Source organism: Myotis brandtii, unplaced genomic scaffold (genome assembly GCF_000412655.1).
Source record: "Myotis brandtii unplaced genomic scaffold, ASM41265v1 scaffold187, whole genome shotgun sequence".
Lineage (NCBI taxonomy): Eukaryota > Metazoa > Chordata > Mammalia > Chiroptera > Vespertilionidae > Myotis > Myotis brandtii.
This window is the reverse complement of record NW_005356944.1, coordinates 4,956,529-4,976,130: the sequence shown is the minus strand read 5'-3', so window position 1 is coordinate 4,976,130 and position 19,602 is coordinate 4,956,529. Positions and strand designations below refer to the sequence as shown.

Below are 19,602 nucleotides of genomic sequence, written 5' to 3'. Positions count from 1 at the left end.
CCCCCTCCACCCCACCTCTCCACTCCTTGTAGCCCTCTCACCAGGGTCCTGGACTCTGCCATCTGATCTTAGGTTTGAAGTCTCTGGGATCTTACTTAACCAGGGAGACCAGGTGTGCTGGTGTGGGTGGGATTCCTGGAGCATGCAAGCTGCTGTGGGAGAGTAAAATCACACACAGTCCAATTCTACTCCCAGAGGACCTATTTGCTCTGTAGAATGTTCGGTAGCCATAGGCTGTTCTGCAGACTTTGTTTTTCCCATCACCTGTTCTGACTGTGGCTAGCACTTGACCACTGAAGGTGAGCAGATGGTTCTTGAAAGACCATCCCCATTATTCTATAAAATTGCCCCCACCTCCCACACAGGGAAGGGGTATGAAATCACCCAAATGTTTAGGTCCATGAGGCAGCGGGTCTCGAGAAACAATTCCTAGAAAACTTGGACTTTTCTAAGTCCTGGATTTCTCAACTACATATTCTCCACTTATACATGTTTTGGATCAGAGTGGATTTGGGGCTCCTGTAGGGAGCACACAGTTGCATTAGCAACATTAGTAAAAGCCCTTATCTCTACTCAAGCTAAGTTTGTCTTGCTCTCCTGCAGATAAATTCTTGAAGGCGCTGAAAGATGAGAAGTTACAAGGACTGAAGACCAGGCAGCCTGGAAAGAAGTCAGCCTCTTTCTCCTGAGGAGCTGCCCACCAGAGCCTGGGCAGCCACCTCCTTAGGTGTTAGTGCTTAGATAATGTGTCCTGTTCGTTGTCATTTCAAAAATTGTTATTTTCTGTTCTGTATTTTCTGCTGTTCTTGTTGCTCCCAGCATGTACTCCACATACAGTGCCCACGTGGTAAATCTCATGGTGTGTCTCCTCTCTGTGCTGTGGCTGGGGGAGCTTTCTCACGGGGTCTGGAAGCTGCTGCCCTGCTGGTGTTCAGGGGCTCCCAACACCAGGGGAGGGGCTCCCAACACAGCCACGTCAGGAGGGAACTGGGGAAAACCAAGGGCAAATATATATTTGGTTCTGTTGCTGTGTCCCTGCTCAGAGGGGTTGTTGAAGGACAGGAATAGTGGATGTGTTTGTTTTCCAACAGCTTTAGTCCTTGGAAGTGTTTTGTTTTTTAGTGGTTTTTGGACCACAAAACTTTGTGATGATCTGATCAAAGCCAAGGTCCTTTCTAGAAATTAACTTATTCAAGAAGTAGTTGAGAGCTGATTCTGTGCCAGACACCTCTCATCCCCTCAGGGCTCTTGCAACCCGGGATGGGGGAGACACAGATGCTGTTATAAATAGGGAAATCATAATATGGTATCACAGATGGTAACATACTAAGGGGGGAGGGGAAGAGTAGGGTAAGAATGGTCAGGAGGGTCAGCAGAAAGCAGGGTAGAATTTCAAATAGGGTTTCCTGAAGAGTTAATGTGTAAGCAAGGTTTGAAGGTGGTTGAGGGTGATAGCCATGTGGCATCCTGGGAATGTTCCAGAAGAAGCGCCAGTACAAAGGCTGAAGGAGGGAGCCTGCTGGGATGTTGGAGGGTCTGCAAAAAGCCAGATGGCAGATAAACACAATTCACCATCTTAAATGGAGGAGGAGTGAGAGGAGAGTGGAAGGGCTAATGCAGAGAGGGTCCATTCATGGGGGTCCTTCCAGCCATGGTAAGGCTCCGGGTTTTACTCCAAGTGGGAGGGGGCGTGGGTAGAGGATTTTCAGCCAGTGAGAGACAGGATCTGACTGTGCTGCTGGGTTGAGAACAGAGGAAGGAAGGAAGAAGCAGGGAAAGCAGTTTGGCTGCAGTAATTAATAATCCAGCTGAGTGACAAGTGACGGTGCAGCCCCATCTTCCTTTTCCCCTTTGCGTGGTGAGAGGTGTCTGTGGGGCCCCTGTTGCCCCCCCCAACCCCCCCCCCCCCCGTCCACTTGCCAGATGCTGTCTCTCTTGTGAGGAATAAATGGGAGGAGATCTCCGTGACACAAGCACGCAAATAAAGAAAACATTATTTTGTGAAAAAAATCTTCAATCAAGTATAACATTTAAAAAATATATATTTTTATTGATTTCAGAGAGGAAGGGAGAGGGAGAGAAAGAAACATCAATGATGAGAGAGAATCATTGATCCGCTGCCTCCTGCACACCACACACTAGGGATCGAGCCCGAAACTTGGGCATGCGCCCCCACCAGGAATCGAACCCATTCCTACTGGTTCATAGGTTAACACTCAACCACTGAGCCATGCCAGCTGGGCTCAAGTATAACATTTTGATACTTGGCATCTAGATGCCCTTGTGCCTTCACTATGCCAGCAGCAACGGCAGGTTGTAGCCAGAGAATTTGTGAAGTTTGGGCTTCTGGCAAAAGGAGGATGAAAAGGAGTTGGCCAATGAGTCAGATGTCTTAGAAGTGCTGGAATGTTGTCCTTGAGTGGACGGGAGGGGTGGGATCTAGTTTACTGTAGAGCAGTGGTTCTCAACCTTGGCTGCACATTAGAATCACCTGGGAATCTTTTTAAAATCCTGATTTCTGGGCCTCATCCTCCGGAAATTCTGTTTCTTTGTTACTAATGTTCTGGCCCCACGCCATAACAAAGAAACAGAATTTCTGGAGGATGAGGCCCAGAAATCAGGATTTTAAAAAGATTCCCAGGTGATTCTAATGTGCCACCAAAGTTGAGAACTACCGCGAGGGACTGGCTACAGATGGCAATAGAAATGGTTCATCCTAACAGGAGGCCCCATCTGTGCAATGAGGGTGCAGACGCCGGTAGAAGAGTAAATGTGGTGGTGGGAGCCCTGGAAATTGCACACACGTGCCCCAAAGTCTGCAGCGTCCTCCAAGTGCTCATGCCCTGGGACAAGGTCCGGCTGGAAACCCCGGAAGTGAGTGCGGAGCCAGGTGGAACCTGGCTAAGGGCAGCGCGCACACGTGACTCTGGGGGTAGCTGTTAACCAGCTCCAGCTGCTTGTGGCCCAGCCAGGAGGGTGGGCACAGTGTCAGGTGAAAGCTCTTGCTTCCTAAATCAGCCATGAATTCAAAGGTTTCCAAACACAATTCAGGCCAAATAAAACAAGCGGGACGGTCCCTCAGAGTCTGCAACCTCTGCTGGACGCTCGGGAGTCCAAGCACCGTGGGCGGGGACTCCGGGCTCTGCCTCCCCTCCCCAGGAAGAAGCCAGAGTCTTGCTGCCCAGGCTGGTGGCTGTTAGAGAGCATCTTGTTCTAAAACTCCAGGCTGGCCAGGCCAGTGAGGGGCGGGCTGGAGAATCTTAATGAGAACAAACCAGGCATCAGGGACACCCAGCGCCTATATCCATGGGCCTGTGTCCCATCTCCTCCCCAGAGTCCCACTGGAGACACTGCTCTCACAGGGTGGTTGGGTGCGGGACAACAAGGCCTGTTCCCATTTCCTCCCCAGAGTCCCAGTGGCCTCCACTCCACCCCCCACCATGCTCATAAGATTGGGCACACCCTGTGCTGAGCACAGAGGGAGGCCTTAGCATAAACAACCTCATTTAATTCTCACCAGTATCTGGTGAAGTAGGTTTGCCATGTTTTACAAATGAGGGAACAGAGGCTCCACGAGATGAAGGGCCTTGCCCGCAGACACAGAGCTAGGGAAAGGCAGAGCCAGGCCTGGGACGGGGGCCGGTCACGGATCCCCCAGGCTCTCTCGCTGGGTGAGGCACAGATTCGGGGGAAGCCCAGGTGAGCCGTCGGCAAGAAGCACCTGGCTTGATGCTGGTAGGGCATGGTTTTGGGGCCGGCTGGGTTGTTTCCCACAACTTAGCAAGTGAGAATGGGGTTGACAGTATTATGATATTACAGCCAAGGTCCCAGGAATGCCCACACCCAACCCTATCACCTATCCCCTCCTCGCATGGCTGCGGTCCAGGTCCTGTTATCAGGGCAGTGGGAGGCAGGTCATGTGATTGTCAGCCCCTCCTGAACAAAAAGGATGTTTGACAGATGGAAGCAAGAAGGGTCCCCATTGAGAGAACACCATATGCAGGAATAACAGATGAACGCAGGGGCATGCCGCCAGCCTGAACAGCTCCCCAGAGCCAGTGGCTAAATTTTCATGAAATGTGTAAGCCGGCTGTTAAGGACTGCCATTATTAAAAATTACGCTATATCAACTTACAATGAAGCTTTATTTAAAACTAAGGTAACAGATACTCAAAATCCATCCCGTCCTAAGTATTTTGCCCAATTTTACAATGACCTATGTCCTTGAGGTTATTTCTGTTGGTATCTGTATGAGGGTGGGCTAGGATGCCTTACTTCCTAATAATGTCCTGCTGGTGACGAGCAACTGGCTGCAGTGGGAGCTTTCATGCCCGGAACTTGACAAATGTACAAATCAGAGTTGTTCCTTCCCCCACCCGCCTCAGCCAAAGCGTTGGTTGTTAAACATTTACTAGCGCTCCACCAGCTAAACAGGAAATAAAAGTACCGCTTTGTTGATAACTGAACTAAAGGTGAGCTGCTTTGGAGCCTGGCAAGTTGAGCTGAAGGTATCAATGAAGCTCCTCGCTGCCTCTAGTTCATGTGCCCCCTCAGTCCACACCTGGAGGAGGGGAGCACCTGGCCGGCCGGGTCTGCTCAGGAAGGCAGGCTTTTCCTTGCACCAGGCCCTCACGGAGCACCGAGCACCGGTGCACTGGCTTTACAGATGGAGAAAGCCTGGCCACTGGTGAAGCAGGACCCAAGGAATGTCTTGGACTCTGACCAATCAGATTAGCAGCCTCTACTTTCGGGAAATTAGGGTAGAGGGAGGGCAGAGGTACCAGCCGGCAGGGGTAGGACTGAGGTCCTTCTGAGCTCAGGACAGGATCTCAGAAGTGATCTTTTCCCCGGGGTTGTTTAGTGAAGTTGAGGACTGAAATCACGGACAAGCGAGATTGTGCCTGGAAGCTGAGTTATTGGTAAGCAAGCACAAAGCTTACAAAGCTGCCAGCAGGGAAGGGCAGGGGTCCGCAACAGGGTTGCCAATGAGGCTCCTTGGTCTGGGGGTATATAAACCTGCTAACCAATAAGCCCCCCTTGGTTCTCAAGGCCCCTCGCTTCTTTCCGCCTTGTTCTTCCTCTGGCCATGTAGCTAAGCCACTCTGCCTGCCCCCTTTCCTGTCATTTCCCCGTTTGCATATCTTTCTTTTTTAAAAACTCTGAGAACATCCCGCTGTAGCCTGATGTTTGACCTTTAAGGTTTGGCCAAGCTGCCTGTTAGTTATTTTTCATGTGAAGTTAGTCGCTAGTTATTTTCTACCTGATCCCTGTCCTTTTCTGTCTAGGTGTCTCTAACTTCTCTCACTTCCTCTCCAGGGGCAACTGTTTTGCCCAGCATGGATTATGAAACCTGATAGCGCATGTAGCCAGCTATTAATAGCATGACCCTTTCATTGAAGATCTGCTAGTCCAAAAGAAATAGAAATGTCAAGTGTGATGGGAAAACCTCCAACTACCTTATCCAAGTGATCTGTGCCCCACACTGTGGCCAAGGGGGTCAAGCAGGACCCAGTGCCAGCAGAGGCCTGGCTCCTTGGAGAGCAAGGAAGAGAGAGCTGGTCACCACTTCCAGGCTTTCTGTCTCCCTGGAAGGGAACACCAGGGGGTGCCTCATGGAACACAACCCCTTTCCTTTCATCAGTGTCTTGATTTTGTAACCAACCAGATACGCGACCTTGGGAAAGTTATCTGGCCTCTCTGAGCCTGTTTCCTCATCTGAAAAATGGAGACACTGCTCTCACAGGATGGTTGGGTGGGGGACCACAAAGTGGTAGATGTGACACTTCCCCCGACAGGGAGTCATCATCATTATTATTTTCCAGTGTGTTTAGGACACAGCCCTCACTGTTGAGCTACTGGTGCCTGGAGGGGTGGAGACCACAGGATATGAACTGGAGGGAGGCCCGATCTGCAGGTGGGGAGAAGCCTTGAATTTGCAGAGCCCAAGAGTGATCCGGGGGGTGAGCTGACTCTTTGCTAGGGAGGGCCAACCACATTTCTCCCAGGCGGCATCAAAAAGCCCGCAGCAGGCAGGCAAGGCCAGGGGCTCGACCTCCCCGGAGCTGGTGCCCCAAAGAGGGTTTTAGTCATCACCTGGTCCTTTCATCCCGTCCACACCAGAGCATCAGCACATCCAAGAAGGTAACTGTGCAGTGAGGGAGGGAAAGTGACCAGAGAGAAATGCAGAAGATGCATCGATGACACAGCTGGTTGAGAGGAAAACCAAGGCCACTCGAACTAGCTGCTTAAATAACAAGAGTGGCCAACAGCAGGGTTCTTTGTCTACAAGCACAGAAACTATCGTAAGAGAAACAAAAAGGAGGCCTCCAGGCCTTAGAAGGAAAGAAGGAGGTGCTACCGCTGGACAACTCAGCTCCAACTAGCATCCCTTGGAGAGGAGCGGTGACTGGCTTACCTGGCCCACATGTCCCTGTCTGTCCATTTGGGACAGGCGGCCAGGGTCCTGTGATTGTAGCCCCACCAGAGGCACCAGGAGCCGGGGAGCAGCTACAGACAAAGACTCCACATGTCCCCTCATGCCAATCGGCACCAGGGCCTGGAAGCCGCCAGGAGCCTGGGCAGCTGCCCTCTTACCTCCTTCTTGCTACATATACCTGTTGCACCTGACGCCTCTCCTGTTTTTTCCCACTGGGCTTCCTCATAACTTAGCCACTAAGTGACTCATGGGAACCATGTTCATTTCCAGAACAAACTCTTTCTCAGGTCCAGTTCCTAAGAGAAGAATGGAGTGACTCACCCAGCTGGCTTCCAGCTGGGTGACAAGTTCAGGGAGAGTTGGGAGGGAGCGGCAAAGGTCACATAATCAGCTGATGATTCAACAGGGGCCTGAGGGACAATTCTTCCGAAACGTGGAAAAAAGATCAGCTATCCCATCCATCCATTCACAAACTCACCCAGGACCATCACTCTCATCTCAGAGTTTATCTGCATGCAGCACAAACATTCTGTCACCGACACAGTGCCCATAAATGAAGCCTGCATTCATGTACTCATTCATTCATTCATTTATCCATCCAATTGCTTTTTTCAACAAAGCTGGTCCTAAACTTCTCGGAGGCCCTTAACTCACGTGGAAATGTGCATGATAACTCCCCCTGCCCGGGTGGTTGGGAAGTAACCAACTGCTCAGCTCACCACCTGACACACAGCCGATGCTCACCATCGTTTTGCCCCTTAGGGTTTGCGGGACAAATTTGCATCAAGGTTTCTGGTCTTGAACACAAAATCCTCCTGTTTCTCTTGAGGTGGGATCCACCAGGTGGCAGCATGGATGTAGAAGAGGGATGGAACAGCCCCTTCCCTTCCCAGTCCTCTCACATCCAGGGCTGACTTATCAGCGAGGTCGGTATTATCTTCTAGAAGAAAATCCAATTTAGAAACCTTCCGGGAGGAGGAGACACTGCTGTGATTAACAGCCTTCGTGAAATATAAACACAAGTGCAGCCCCGCCTTTCTCAGGGGCTGCAGGTGGCTGCCCTTGGGGAACCGTGTGTTATAAGGAAAAGTCTCTCCCAGAACCAGTTTCAAGGTGAAAATTCCAGTTCCCAGGAGTAAGCAAGCTGGGCTGAACTCAGTAATATGTTATTTGTATTGACATGCTTGGCCTGTGATAGCAAAATACCACAGACTGGGTGGCTTAAACAACGGACAATTATCCCTCACAGACCCAGTGACTGGGAAGTCCAAGATGAAGGCGCCGGCCAGTTCAGTTCCTGGTGGGAGTTCTCTTCCTGGTTTGTAGACGTCTGCCTTCTTGCTGTGTCCTCACATGGGAGGGCCAGAGGGAGCCTGGTGTCTCTTCCTCTTCTTGTAAGGACATTCATCCCATCAGGAGGGACCCTCCCTCATGACCTCATCTAAACCTACAACCCCAAATCCCAACACATTGGGGATTAAGGCTTCAATGTGTGAGGGTGGGGATGGATGGGGAGACACAATTTGGTCCATGGTATTATTTACAATGAATTCCTACTTATTCCTCTTTCTTCTGTTATTTTCCTTTTTTTGTTAATCCTCACCTAAGCATATTTTTTTCCATCATTTTTTTTTTAGAGAGAGTGGAAGGGAGGGAGGAAAGAGAGAAACATCGATGTGTGAGAGAAACATCAATGTGAGAGAGACACATCAATTGGGTTTGGGGGATTGAACCTGCAATCCAGGTACCTACCCTTGACTGGGAATCGACCCCAAGACCCTTTGGTGCACAGGCCAACGCTCTAACCACAGAACCATCAGGGCTCTTCTGTTATTTTTCTACCGAGTTCCTATTACTCAGTAGAAAAATATAGTCATGTATTGCATTATGGTGGCCCCATAAGATTATAATGGAGCTGAACATCCTGTAAGAAATGGAAGCGTATGTGGCTCAGGAGTGATTTGTTTTTCCTCTGATGGGAGCAATGTCTCTGGGGCTTGGCGACGGATTCCCTCTCACTCACAGCACCTCGGTTTTGAGTGCACAGATTACATCCCAATCAGCCAGCCATGGGCCGGTCTCACACAGAGGCGGTTGTCCCACCCTGCTACCTATTCCGAGGGCGCCACAGCCCTCCCAGTCCTCGCTTGGTCTTCAGAGAACAGTGCTGTGAACTCTTTGTTGAACACCTCAGACCCCATGCAAGGACACAGGTCCACAGGAGCCACCCCAACAAGTATTAAGTGTCCCTGCCACTTTCGTAAAAGCTTCCTGTGGTCGTGTGGAGCCAGCCTGTCCCGTACTTTGAAAATCTCTTCAGACTCTAACAATGCAAAGCATAGATAAGTTTTCTTTCTTCCGTCAATTCAATGCCAGAGAGAAGCCTTTGTGCCTGATAGGGTCAGTGAACCAAGAACAAATTTCCAAAGTCAAAACATTAAGTCCTCAGTTCTAAAACCCTTACATGTTAAAAATCCCTCTTCTTAAGGAATACCACAAAATTCCTTAATCTGATCAATGCTCCACTATGCAATAGCCAGAACCACATTGCCACGACAATCCCCTATGTTCCTTTTTCTCTCCATCTTTATTTTTTACTAGGAGCACAGCACGCCATTCGGCTGGTCCTTCCTCGCTCTCCGACCCTTGAAGTAGCCATGGCCGCTGCTGATCAGTACACAACCTCCTCCTGTCTGGTTGACCCATTACAGCGTCCCGGTTAATTAGTATATATATATTACTATATATATTATGGTGATCTATGCCTTACCCAGCCAGTGCTCCTCGATATTTCCAATCAATCCAGCCCACATCCCTGTTCATGGAGCAGCATGGTCTATTTCTGACCCTCTCAGAAGGAAGCAGGGAGAAGGCTTGTTGTATAGTGTTTATAAAATCTACAGTAGTGGCCAGTAATATCCTAAGCCTTCATGTTCACTCACCACTCACGACTCACCCAGAGCAACTTCCAATCCTGCAAGCTCCATTCGTGGTAAATGCCCTACGTACGTGCACGCCCTACACTGTGGATCGAGCCTGCAACTGGGCATGTACCCTGACTGGGAATCAAACCGGGACCCCCTGGTTCATAGGTCAATGCTCAACCACTGAGCCACGCCGGCCGGGCAAAAAGCAAGCTCTTTAATATGTTCAGCAAAGGCCCATCAGAGTCCAGAGCCAGCTCGGGTAGCCCATTTCAGAGACCAGGTAACCAGGAGTGCTTCTACCTTCAAGCGTTTGCCAGAGCTCTTGGGCTTGGAAGAGAGGTTGGTGGTGCAACTATTATGCTAACAGAACTTTATTTCGGGTCCAAGGAGTCAGATAGCTTCTCCATTAATGTGGGTTTGTTCATGTGCAAACACAGACACTGAAATGTTAAGATAAAGTACCCACTGTGCAAACCTGTATTTGTCATGAGCGCACCTCCCAGATGTCAGAGAGAGAGCCAAAGCAATTATGTGTCCAGCTAACCATCTGTGCGCATGTTACAGGTAACAGGCCATTGACCTCACCCTCACTAATGTTCCCATGACTTGGTTCCACACGCCTTCCTAGGCACATTCTTCCTGACTTCCAGTCGCCAGCAGAGCTCATGAGGTGGATGCACGACGTTTACGCACAGACGTCGGAGGTCGTCCTTTGGAATGCTTTGCTCTCCTGCTTCTGGGGGGGACCCAGCAAGGAGAGGCTGGATTTGTCGTGTGTCTTTCCCAGCTCCCTGGGTCTGTGTCTGTCTGCCACTCCTGGGACTGAAATAGGCACCAGCCCTTCCTTTCACTTGATCATTTCATTTGTCCTGAAAAATAAGAGCAGCCAGGGTCCAGGAGGAAAGAAAGAAAAAAAAAAGAGTGGAGGAGCAGAAAACCCTTCGTTCCTGGGCCCCCTGGCTGATTCTCTGCAATGATATCCCACCAAAGCTTTTTGTGGAAACTCCAAGTTTCTCATCTCTGCAATGAGACTGGCTTTTAGGGGTGTTTTTTTGCACATATTTGAGCCCTCTTTACAGAGGGACAGAGGTGGACAAAATAGCTCCTTCGGTCTCTAGGTGATTCCGTAAGTGCTTGCAGAGAGCACTTCAGTAGATTAAACTCCCGTGAGAGACACCCTGCACTGCTGCCTGAGCTGCCCACGTCTCAATGGGGCCACAAAAGCCCCACGGGTGGCTCTCCGTCAGGGCACAGGGCCTCCTGAGAACAGCGAGTTGGTTTTTATTTGTCTAGTAGAGGCCCAATGCATGAAATTCCCCCAGCTGCCAGCACCGGCTTTACTCTGGCACCTGGGACCTGGGCTTCCCTCTGGCAGCTGGCAGGCACCCAGGACTTGGGCTTCCCTCGCAGCCCAGGCTTTATCCGGAAGGTCGTCCGGTCTAATTAGCATATTATGCTTTTATTATTATTATAGATTTTGGTTACAGGCCCTCTTTCCTGTACTCAAAATCTCCTTGGCCTCAAGGCTACTTCTTACTCAATATTCTGCTTTCCTAGATTTTTGCTTTGAATACAGCCCATCATGGCCTCTTGGAGTCCTGACCATTCAGAGTCTCTGCTGCTAAGAGACTCTGTTTCTTGGTATTTCCTACAGAGAATCCAGTTGACCTCCCACAGGCGGAGACGCGGTTTTTGTGGCTGCTCAGCCTATGGATGTGTGTGGCTCTTGGGTCGGGCGTCTCTCTTGTCCATGCAGCTTAGGCCAGAGGCTGAGCATGGAGCGTAACACATGGTCTCTGGAACGGGCTGGACATCGGGCCGGCTTTGTGAATGCTGGGAGCAGCACCGAGTGGTCTGGGGAGTTTGTGTCCATACCACGTCATCCCCGGGAGCCACTAACCTGGATGGGACTTCTTTCTGTCCTGAGAAAGGCGTGTGAGCCGGCATTGGCTTTTTGGCCCCATGCACACAGCCATGGATAGGCTGCTTCTCTGGGACCTGTGGATGGCCCATCGGCTCATGCCCCAGGCTGGGCCAGCCTCTGAGACCACACAGGGTCTGCCACGCTGCAAGTGTACTTTACCCGCACCCAGCAGACCCTGCTGGGTGGTGAAGGGGGTTCCATCTCACCATCTGGCCGAGGCAGAATGAGAAGCAGGCCGGTTTTGGGGTAGGAAAGCCTTTGCCATTTTATTTCACAATAAAAAATTCTGACAGCATAAAAACACTCTGTTCCCGGCAGTGGCCAAGGATGTACAAAATTAATTAGAAAGCAAAGCCTTAAATGACAACAGCTACCGCCAGAGCGCCTGTTCAGTGCCTGTGTTTGCACCATGTGTCTCGGGGGGTTGGTAAGGAATCGCGGTCTGGGTTACATACCCTTCAAATCATTGACAACAATAGGAGCAGCAAAATACAGCTCCAGGGGAGGCTGGCTTTGGTGGGCACTTCCACACTTAGGAAAAAGTCTTGGTGTTTTTTTTTAATGTTATAGAATATAAAAATTTTATAGAACATGTGACAAATTAGTTCTGTGAATAGAAGGTGCTAACATATTTTGCTTGATAAAACTAAATTAGGAAGCGAATACTTTAGTAAGAATACACTTTTCAAAGCATTTTCACATATATTAGGCCACGCGTTCCTCACAAACACCACGGGAGGTAGGAAGTGCTGATGCTGTTATACCCATTTCACAGGTAAGGAAACAGAGGCTGGTTTATAGTGAGTTGATCTAGGCTTTGACCATTTATTACACCTTTTTCAAAATCCCCAGACAATGATACTCCTCTATTGTTTGCTATAAACCTTGTCTCATTTTGTGTGTGGGTTGAGGGTGAGTTTAGATGCCGAGGCTAAAGCCAACAGCAGTTAGCATATTAATGCAAAAAGAATAATTGGACTTTGATATTCAGCAGGGCTGAAAATCAACATAATCTTGCCCTGCTGTGGGTTCAATGGCTCAAGGCAATTCCCTAACCTGATAATCCTTTTACTGTTTATCAAACTTTACCTTTGATATGGCTGTATGCATTGCTAAAGGGCAAATGTGTATTCAAGTAAATAAATAGCAGACCAGGCTAGAAGTTGGTGTGTCTCTTCAAGAAAGAGGCTCCCCCTGGCCTCTAATGCCTTCTAAATTCTTATTTCTTGTATAGCATTTTCATTTGTGCATCGGCCCCTCCTTCAGATCATTTAGACGTCAGGCATAGATGAAGGTACATAAAGTGAGGCCACGGTTTGGCCAAGCTCAGAGAATGAAAATAATTAATTTCTAGATTTCATCATATAATGGCTTTCACTAAAGTGTGGGTTTGACCTATGGAGACAAATTCTGCCATTTCCGAATTTCCCCCTTTTTTTGAAACCTGCAGAATCAAAGCAACTTAATATCCTCTAAAAGAATTTGCTTCCAGCACTATTCATTCTATTTTGTAAATATTCCTTTCCAAAATGTTAGCACTTAACACAGGCTAGGATTCTGTAACTGTTCACCTTAAGAAATCAAGAGACCTATCAATTCTTGGGAACACTAATTTATTACATGTAGAAGGTCAGAGCCACAAGAATATCAATCTCCCTTGAAACCAATTTTGTTTCAAAAGACACTGAGAGGCTCACAGTTTTCTCATTCCTGTAAGTGTGCAGCCGTGAGCCACGTTAATAGCACCTGAGCTGAGATGATGCATTTTGATCTACATGTATTTGTTGTCTGCTGAGCAAGACAGTGTGCTCACTGGGCCCTGGTCAGAAATCACTTCTGAGGCCCAGCAGCAGTGTCAATAGCACTGGTGGTGAGTGGGAAGGGGTTGGGGCGGGTCCAGCCAGTCCGCCAAAGTTTCAAGCTCATGCATTCTCACTGATGTGCACGTCAAGGATGCCTTCTCCTCTCTGTGGCAATATCTGTAGTGACTGCTCACCTGCTGGCTGGCATCCTAGGACCTCTGGTCAATTCCAGTTGGTAGCAGGTTCCTCATGCTCCCTCCTTTGGGTACTAGCCCCCAACAAAAGCCCTCATTGAGAGGGCTGGCCCAGGGAACCATGCTCGTATTACATGACCTTGCCTCCTTGTTGTAGCTGGTTGGATAGATACCTGACCCAAGGAAAGTCCAAACTACTTTCTTGTGTGTGGCTGAAGAAATGGGTTAAGTTTAACTTCTGTTCTCACATTTGAAGATAATATCTGTTATTTTATTTATTAAACACTGAATACCTGTGTGTTGTGTAGGGGGGAAAAAAGCAGCTTATTTATCTATAATCAATATTTAAATCTTTGATCCATTTCCCAAATTTCTGCCTGCTAGAGAAGCATTTCCTCTAGTCAGGTATTTAAATCCCGTTCCACCTCCATCTGCACTCTCAGGAGTTGTTGTTGTTTTTTAATCACAAATCTAACAATATTCTATCCAATCTTCCATCAAGATTGCTCAGAAATTACATGTCCTTCTGTTGAATTCCTAAATTAACAAATGTACCATATAATTTGTCTTGGGTCCAGAGAATTGAGTCTTACATAATCCAGTCTGATTTGCTCCACTCGGGCTGCCATAACTAAGTACCATAGACTGGGTGGCTTATAGACAACAGACATTTACTTCTCACAGTTCTGGAGGCTGGGAGTTCAGACCAGGGTGCCAGCATGGTAGGGTTTTGTTAGAGACTCTGCTGGGTTGCAGACTGCCAACTGATTATTTTATCCTCACAGGCAGAAAAGAGGGCATCTCTTTTATAAGGGCACTAATCCCATTCTTGTGGGCTCCACCCTCATGACCTAAGGACCTCCCAAGGCCCCGCCTCCTAATACCATCACATTGGGGGTTAGGATTTCAACATATGAATTGGGTGGGGAGAGGGCACAAACATTCAGTCCATAGCACACCATGGAAGAGGCAATTCCCGCTCCAGTAACACTGCCATCTCAGATCACAGGTACCAGGACACACAACGGACGTTGAGACATTTTCCTAAACCTCGGGATTGCCTCCCCAACACAGAGCACGGAATCTGCTGCCTCCCAGTGACAAGCTGTCATGGCCCCTCTGGCTGCCTGTTTGGGTCCATGGCATTGAGAGGAATACAGCCCTGGTGTTGAGCAGCAGTTGAGAACACCAGTTCCTTGGCAGCATTCTCTAGGAAAAGCCAAAATGCATCTCTTTTCAGACTGCAGGAAACTCACGTCAAAACGAGTTCCAAAAAAATGTTTATTATGCTACAAAGGCATTGTCCTCTTTACACTTTATCTGAAGTTCTTAACACATTCCATCATCTGTTTTCCTTCACAGGAACATAGGGAATGTCTCAGATGACCCTTGTCTACTTTTTAAACCTCCTAGCATAGTTCAAGAAACCACAGACAAGCATGCGGGCAGCATGGTGAAATGGGAAGCAAGTTGGGTCATGAGTCAGCAGGCTTGGGCTGGAGCCCTGGGCAGGTCACTCCACTTCTCGGGACGCTGCTTCCTTCTCCAAGGTCACCACCGTCTTGCGGCTTCTCCAACTGTCTGGAGGGTCGTGAGGACCACAGAGCCTCTGGGCTCTCATGGAACTCTATTTTAACTTCCACGAGGCACTTCTGAACATCTGCCTTTTCTCTGAGCCAGCTTTCCAGGTATGTGTCCCATCCATGAGGTCAGAAGGCTCTCCAGAGAAGGGACCCCATCTTAGTCACAGGATGTCAAACAATGGCGGCTGTCAGCCCATGGGTGGGAAACCATGGACAGACTGACCTCTTTTCCATTTAAGGTTTTCCTCCCATGTACTTTTTCTTAAACCAGTGGTGTCTAGTTTAAGAGAGGGGTTGATTAAGCATGCTGCATGTTTAGTTGTCTCAGTTGACTAATTCAATATTTCATGGGTTCTGTAAAGACTGCAACGATTTGTTTCTCAATCTCTTAGCAAGCTGGGGCCGCAGGCTCATTCTCTGTAAGTTACTGGCACATCTACAGCTCAGACACTGTCTCTGAAGCATGTGCATATATTTTAATTACACTAAGGTCTTAAAACTTCATTTCCACATATAACATTTCCAGGCATTTACCAAGCAGACAAAGTACTGGGCTGATGTCATTGCACTGATGAAAATATTAATATTATTGATAAGGCGGGACAATGTAGCTGACTCTATCAGACTCATACCATTTGCATGAAAAGGCTGAGTTTCTTTGGCTCTTTGTTCATTCAAGTGCATTGAATACCAATTTAGATAGACTTAGGCATTGTGTTAATCTGTCGATAAAAATCTTACACTGTCCATAGGGTTTTCCAAGCTGATTTAGGTTTTGGATTACAACAACTAGCCATTGGTAGAAATATACCATATATATACACATGGAAATTACAAAAATACATTTTATTTATAGCTGATTTTTTTTTTAAGTAACAAAAAGCTAACACTATGAAAGATCAACCAGCATACCAAAAGACTACCTAACATCATCCGAACAAGAGGCTTGTTTGGGAATTCCATGACACGTCCTCTCCGGAACATCCCAGAAAGAGCAACTGGCCATTGGGAAATAAAAACCGCTTCTTTGAAAAGTCTGTGCTTTGACAGTCGAATCTCTCATTCTAATCAGTTCCACTCCTACTCTTCTCTCACTTTGAAATTTCCACCTTCTCTCAGTAAAGACCAAAGAAACTCGTGAGGAGAACGGAAAGATGGGCTCAGGGAATGGAGACAGCTGAAGCGAGATGGATGTTGGGTGAAGGTAGGACAGGCCCTCGTTCTCCAACAGACGCCAAGTGAGCCCTCAATGTGGTGAGGGGACCCGCGTTTTCTCCCCGAGGCCACCTGAGTGAGGTCAGCAGCTGTTCGGCTTCGCGCTGACTGTGCGGCAGGTGACTCGGGCTGGGAGGCGCTGCCCACCCAGAGCTCTGGAGGCCGACTCGCCCTGGCAGGGCAGGTGATTCGCAACATCACCCTCACAAGGTCAGCAGCCCGGCCATTTTAGCGAATGTCCTCTAGTGTCCATTAACCACAGGGGGTGGGGGAAGGAGGGGATTGGCTACCTCCAAACACTTTTTAAAATGTTATTTACATTTAAACGTAAATCAACCGATTTTCTACATTCAGAAGCTGCGATAAACAGAGGCTGCAGGCTGGGGAGGCTGGACCCACGCTTCCTGCTTCTAGCAGGCAGCAATTACTAGCTCCTTTTGTGTCACTCGGCAGCCCAGGCTGGACGTCATTGTTGAAAAGACAGAGAGAGATGTTTCTCATAAAATCAATGATGTATCTCTTATCCCAATAGAGAGAGAAGCTTCATTCTCAGGCCACCTTCATCGCAGGGCAAAGAAAAAGCTCCACCAGTAACTGCTTTTCTTTTGTAGGACCCTCAAAGCTCTTAGCACCGCTGCTCTTTCAGCGGGATCCCAGCTCACAGGGTATTCCGGTTCCAAAATAACAACACCTTTTCAAAAACCTGTCAACACACACCAACCATTCCCTCTCATCTTCTCTCTTTCTTGGCTTCTGTTTAATGGGGGGTGGGGGAGAGGTACAGTCATTGACAGCACTGGTTTTCATCCGATGCACCTGACCTTGAATAGCAATCTCTAAAAGAAAAGGACTCAGGTTTCTTGCCTGGAGTCAGTGCCTCCCTTCCAGACTGGAGGTGATCTTAACGAGTACAGTCATGGCTGAATGAGAGAGAGTACAGTCTGGTGCGTTATCACACGCCTGCATTGCCTTTAACACAGAAACAGTTAACATGCAGGAGTCACCAAAGATAGAGCTGTGTCCTCCACCTTCTGGCGACTTGTTGAAATGTGGAATTGGACAGGAATCTGCAGGTTAGTGTCTCTCCCGACTAAGGCTCCGTAGGGAAATACACCGGCAGTTTAAATACAACAGAACATCAAGCATACGGTCCCAAGCAGGGACTTCTTGACATACAATCAGTTGAATAGGCCGAGAATCCAGGCGTTCAAGAGTTTCCTCTGTTTCCCAGAAGCCCCACAGTTCACCTTTTCAGAAACGAAGGCTGAGGAAGACTCACCCACTGTTTATTACTCAAGTCCCAACGCATTAGGCTTGAGAAGCCTGAAGACTGTTTCCTCAGAGCCTGGAAGCCCCCGGTGCTAAGGCCTTAGACCTGGAACTCGAACATGTCCGTCTGCTTCTTGGCCAGCTTGGCCACCTCTTCCCGGATGGCCTTCACCAGGGCCGCCGTGGAGATGTTGGTCAGGGGAGTGTCGGGAGGGTCGTTCTCTGCCAGGCTCTGCTGGGAGGCCGCCGCGGAGGGCACAGGGCCCTGCTCCAAGCTGGGGTGCATGCCGGCCGGCTGGCTGTACTGCCGAGGGAGCCTGGAGGGGGAGTTCTGCTGGTAACGTGACCGGGGGTAAGCCTCGATGTACCCTGGGAGAGGGACCTGCAGAGGATGTTGGGAGACAGGGGAGGGGCCTGGGATTAGGAAGGGGCTCAAGTCATAGCAAGCACCTGACACTAGAGGCAGGAGGGAACTAAGGGCAAGGGAAGAGATTCGGAAGAAAACGGAGGCCACATACCACTGTACAGATACAAAACCTGCAGTCAGATTGGTTAGAAAGTAGGTAATTTGAATATTCTCACTGGATATGCTGGTGGGAACATACCTGCGTCTACATACGAATCTACGTGGCTACCTTTTTAATATAAGCAGAATCCAGCAAACAGAAATGCTATAATCCAAAATTTATAGTATTTTGGAGGTATTTGATGGGAGAAATAACCCTACAAGCCACCAGGGACCATCTTACAGATGTCATTTTAGTATAGAGAGGCATAATAATGATGCTGAATCATTGGCTAAAGACAAATTCAATTATGCTCCTCTTTTAAAGAAGAAGGCAGAAGGATAAAATTCATTCCAGAATTTTAAAAGTGCAAGATGGTATATATTTTAAAACATTTTAGAAATTCAAGGGGTAAGCTCTGATCACCAGGAAAATTAATATATGTAGAATGACTTCATCCCTGATGATGTCCCTTAGATGAGACGTCGCTACAATAAGAACAGACACTAACTCTGAGGTTGAGTTGAACCTGTAGGGGTGGCAAGTATGGACCCAGGAGTGACCCAGGCCTTGGGTGTCACCATGTTTCCTAACTCTAGAATGCTGAGACCAAACCCTACAGTGGCATACAGAACTGGGTGCCCTCAGGGCCAGCCCGCAGAGCCAGTCTTTCTTTCTTTCTTCTTAATTTAAATTGAGACAATCTTTCTTATCCATGTTGGATGGACTCACACAAAGGGGGCTCCCCACTCTAAGGGCCATCCATGTGCGGTTTTTTTTTCCCTTGGGTTTTTTTGTTTGTTTGTGTTTTCCACTTAGCAGCCCTTGACAAGTGGCTCAGAGGCAGGCTTGGGTGTGAAGATCTGTGCCACAAACTCCTAGTTGTAATGACGGGAGAAACCCGTGGAGGATGACAAGACAGTCCTTGGCTGAAAGTCACGCAAGAAGCTTTAGGAGGTACATGCGAAGTAATTCAGTCTTGAGTTCCTAATACTTTATTTTCTGGTATTTCATGTAAAAATTTTCACAGAATTTTAAAGCTAAAAGGGACATCTTTAAAAACACTTTGGAGCCAGACAGAGGCAGGTTTGAATCCTGGCCTCAGCACCTTACAAAAGCTGTGTGGCCTTAGATTAGGCCTCAGTTTTCCTCATCAGCAAAACGGGACACATCATGGGACTAATAACCCCTGCCTGATAGGATGGCTGTGAAGATTAAATAAGATCATATAAATAAAATACCTTTCATGGTATCTAGCACATGGAAAATATCCCCCAAATGGCAGCCATTATACACATTTCTTTGATTTAGGTAGATGTAGAACCTGGCAGGTCTCAAGTTCCTCTGTCAAAGGACAACCCATCTTCCCACGTCTCCTTTAAAACGGCTGACTTTAGCCATCTGGCTGGTGGGAGGAGGAGATAAGGACACACTCGTCTCAACCTCTCACCCCTTTTCTCCCTGAAGCATGTCAAGCAGGTAACGTTGTGGGGAATCAGCAAGGGTCTCACCGAATCGGCCCACTGGCTCGGGAGCTCGTTCTCTCCTGCATAGGACATCCAGGCCTGGCTCCTGTAGGACGAGGGGGGCGTCGGGATGAAGTAGCCGGTGAAGCCCGGTCTGTTGGCAGCTGGGATGGCGAACACTGCGGGCACCGTATTGCCTGGCATGGAGGAGATGGATGGGAGAGATTAGGCCAGCACCCCACCCACTCAGCTGACATTTGCACAAGCGGAGGAAGCTGGG

General features: G+C 48.5%; 1 protein-coding gene across 2 annotated transcripts in view; it reads right to left on the bottom strand.

Annotated features, from left to right (window-relative positions):
- Nucleotides 1–14,545: 14,545 nt before the first annotated feature.
- Nucleotides 14,546–19,602, bottom strand: part of KIAA1549L (KIAA1549-like ortholog) — a 175,523-nt gene continuing 170,466 nt past the window's right edge. For both annotated transcript variants that reach the window (XM_014538162.1, XM_014538163.1), the window contains exons 21-22: nucleotides 19,368–19,519; nucleotides 14,546–17,732 (exon numbers count right to left, since the gene is read on the bottom strand). In XM_014538162.1, coding sequence (XP_014393648.1) covers nucleotides 17,451–17,732; nucleotides 19,368–19,519 — 434 coding nt within the window. In that variant the 3' untranslated portion in view covers nucleotides 14,546–17,450. The remainder of the gene's footprint in view (nucleotides 17,733–19,367; nucleotides 19,520–19,602) is intronic.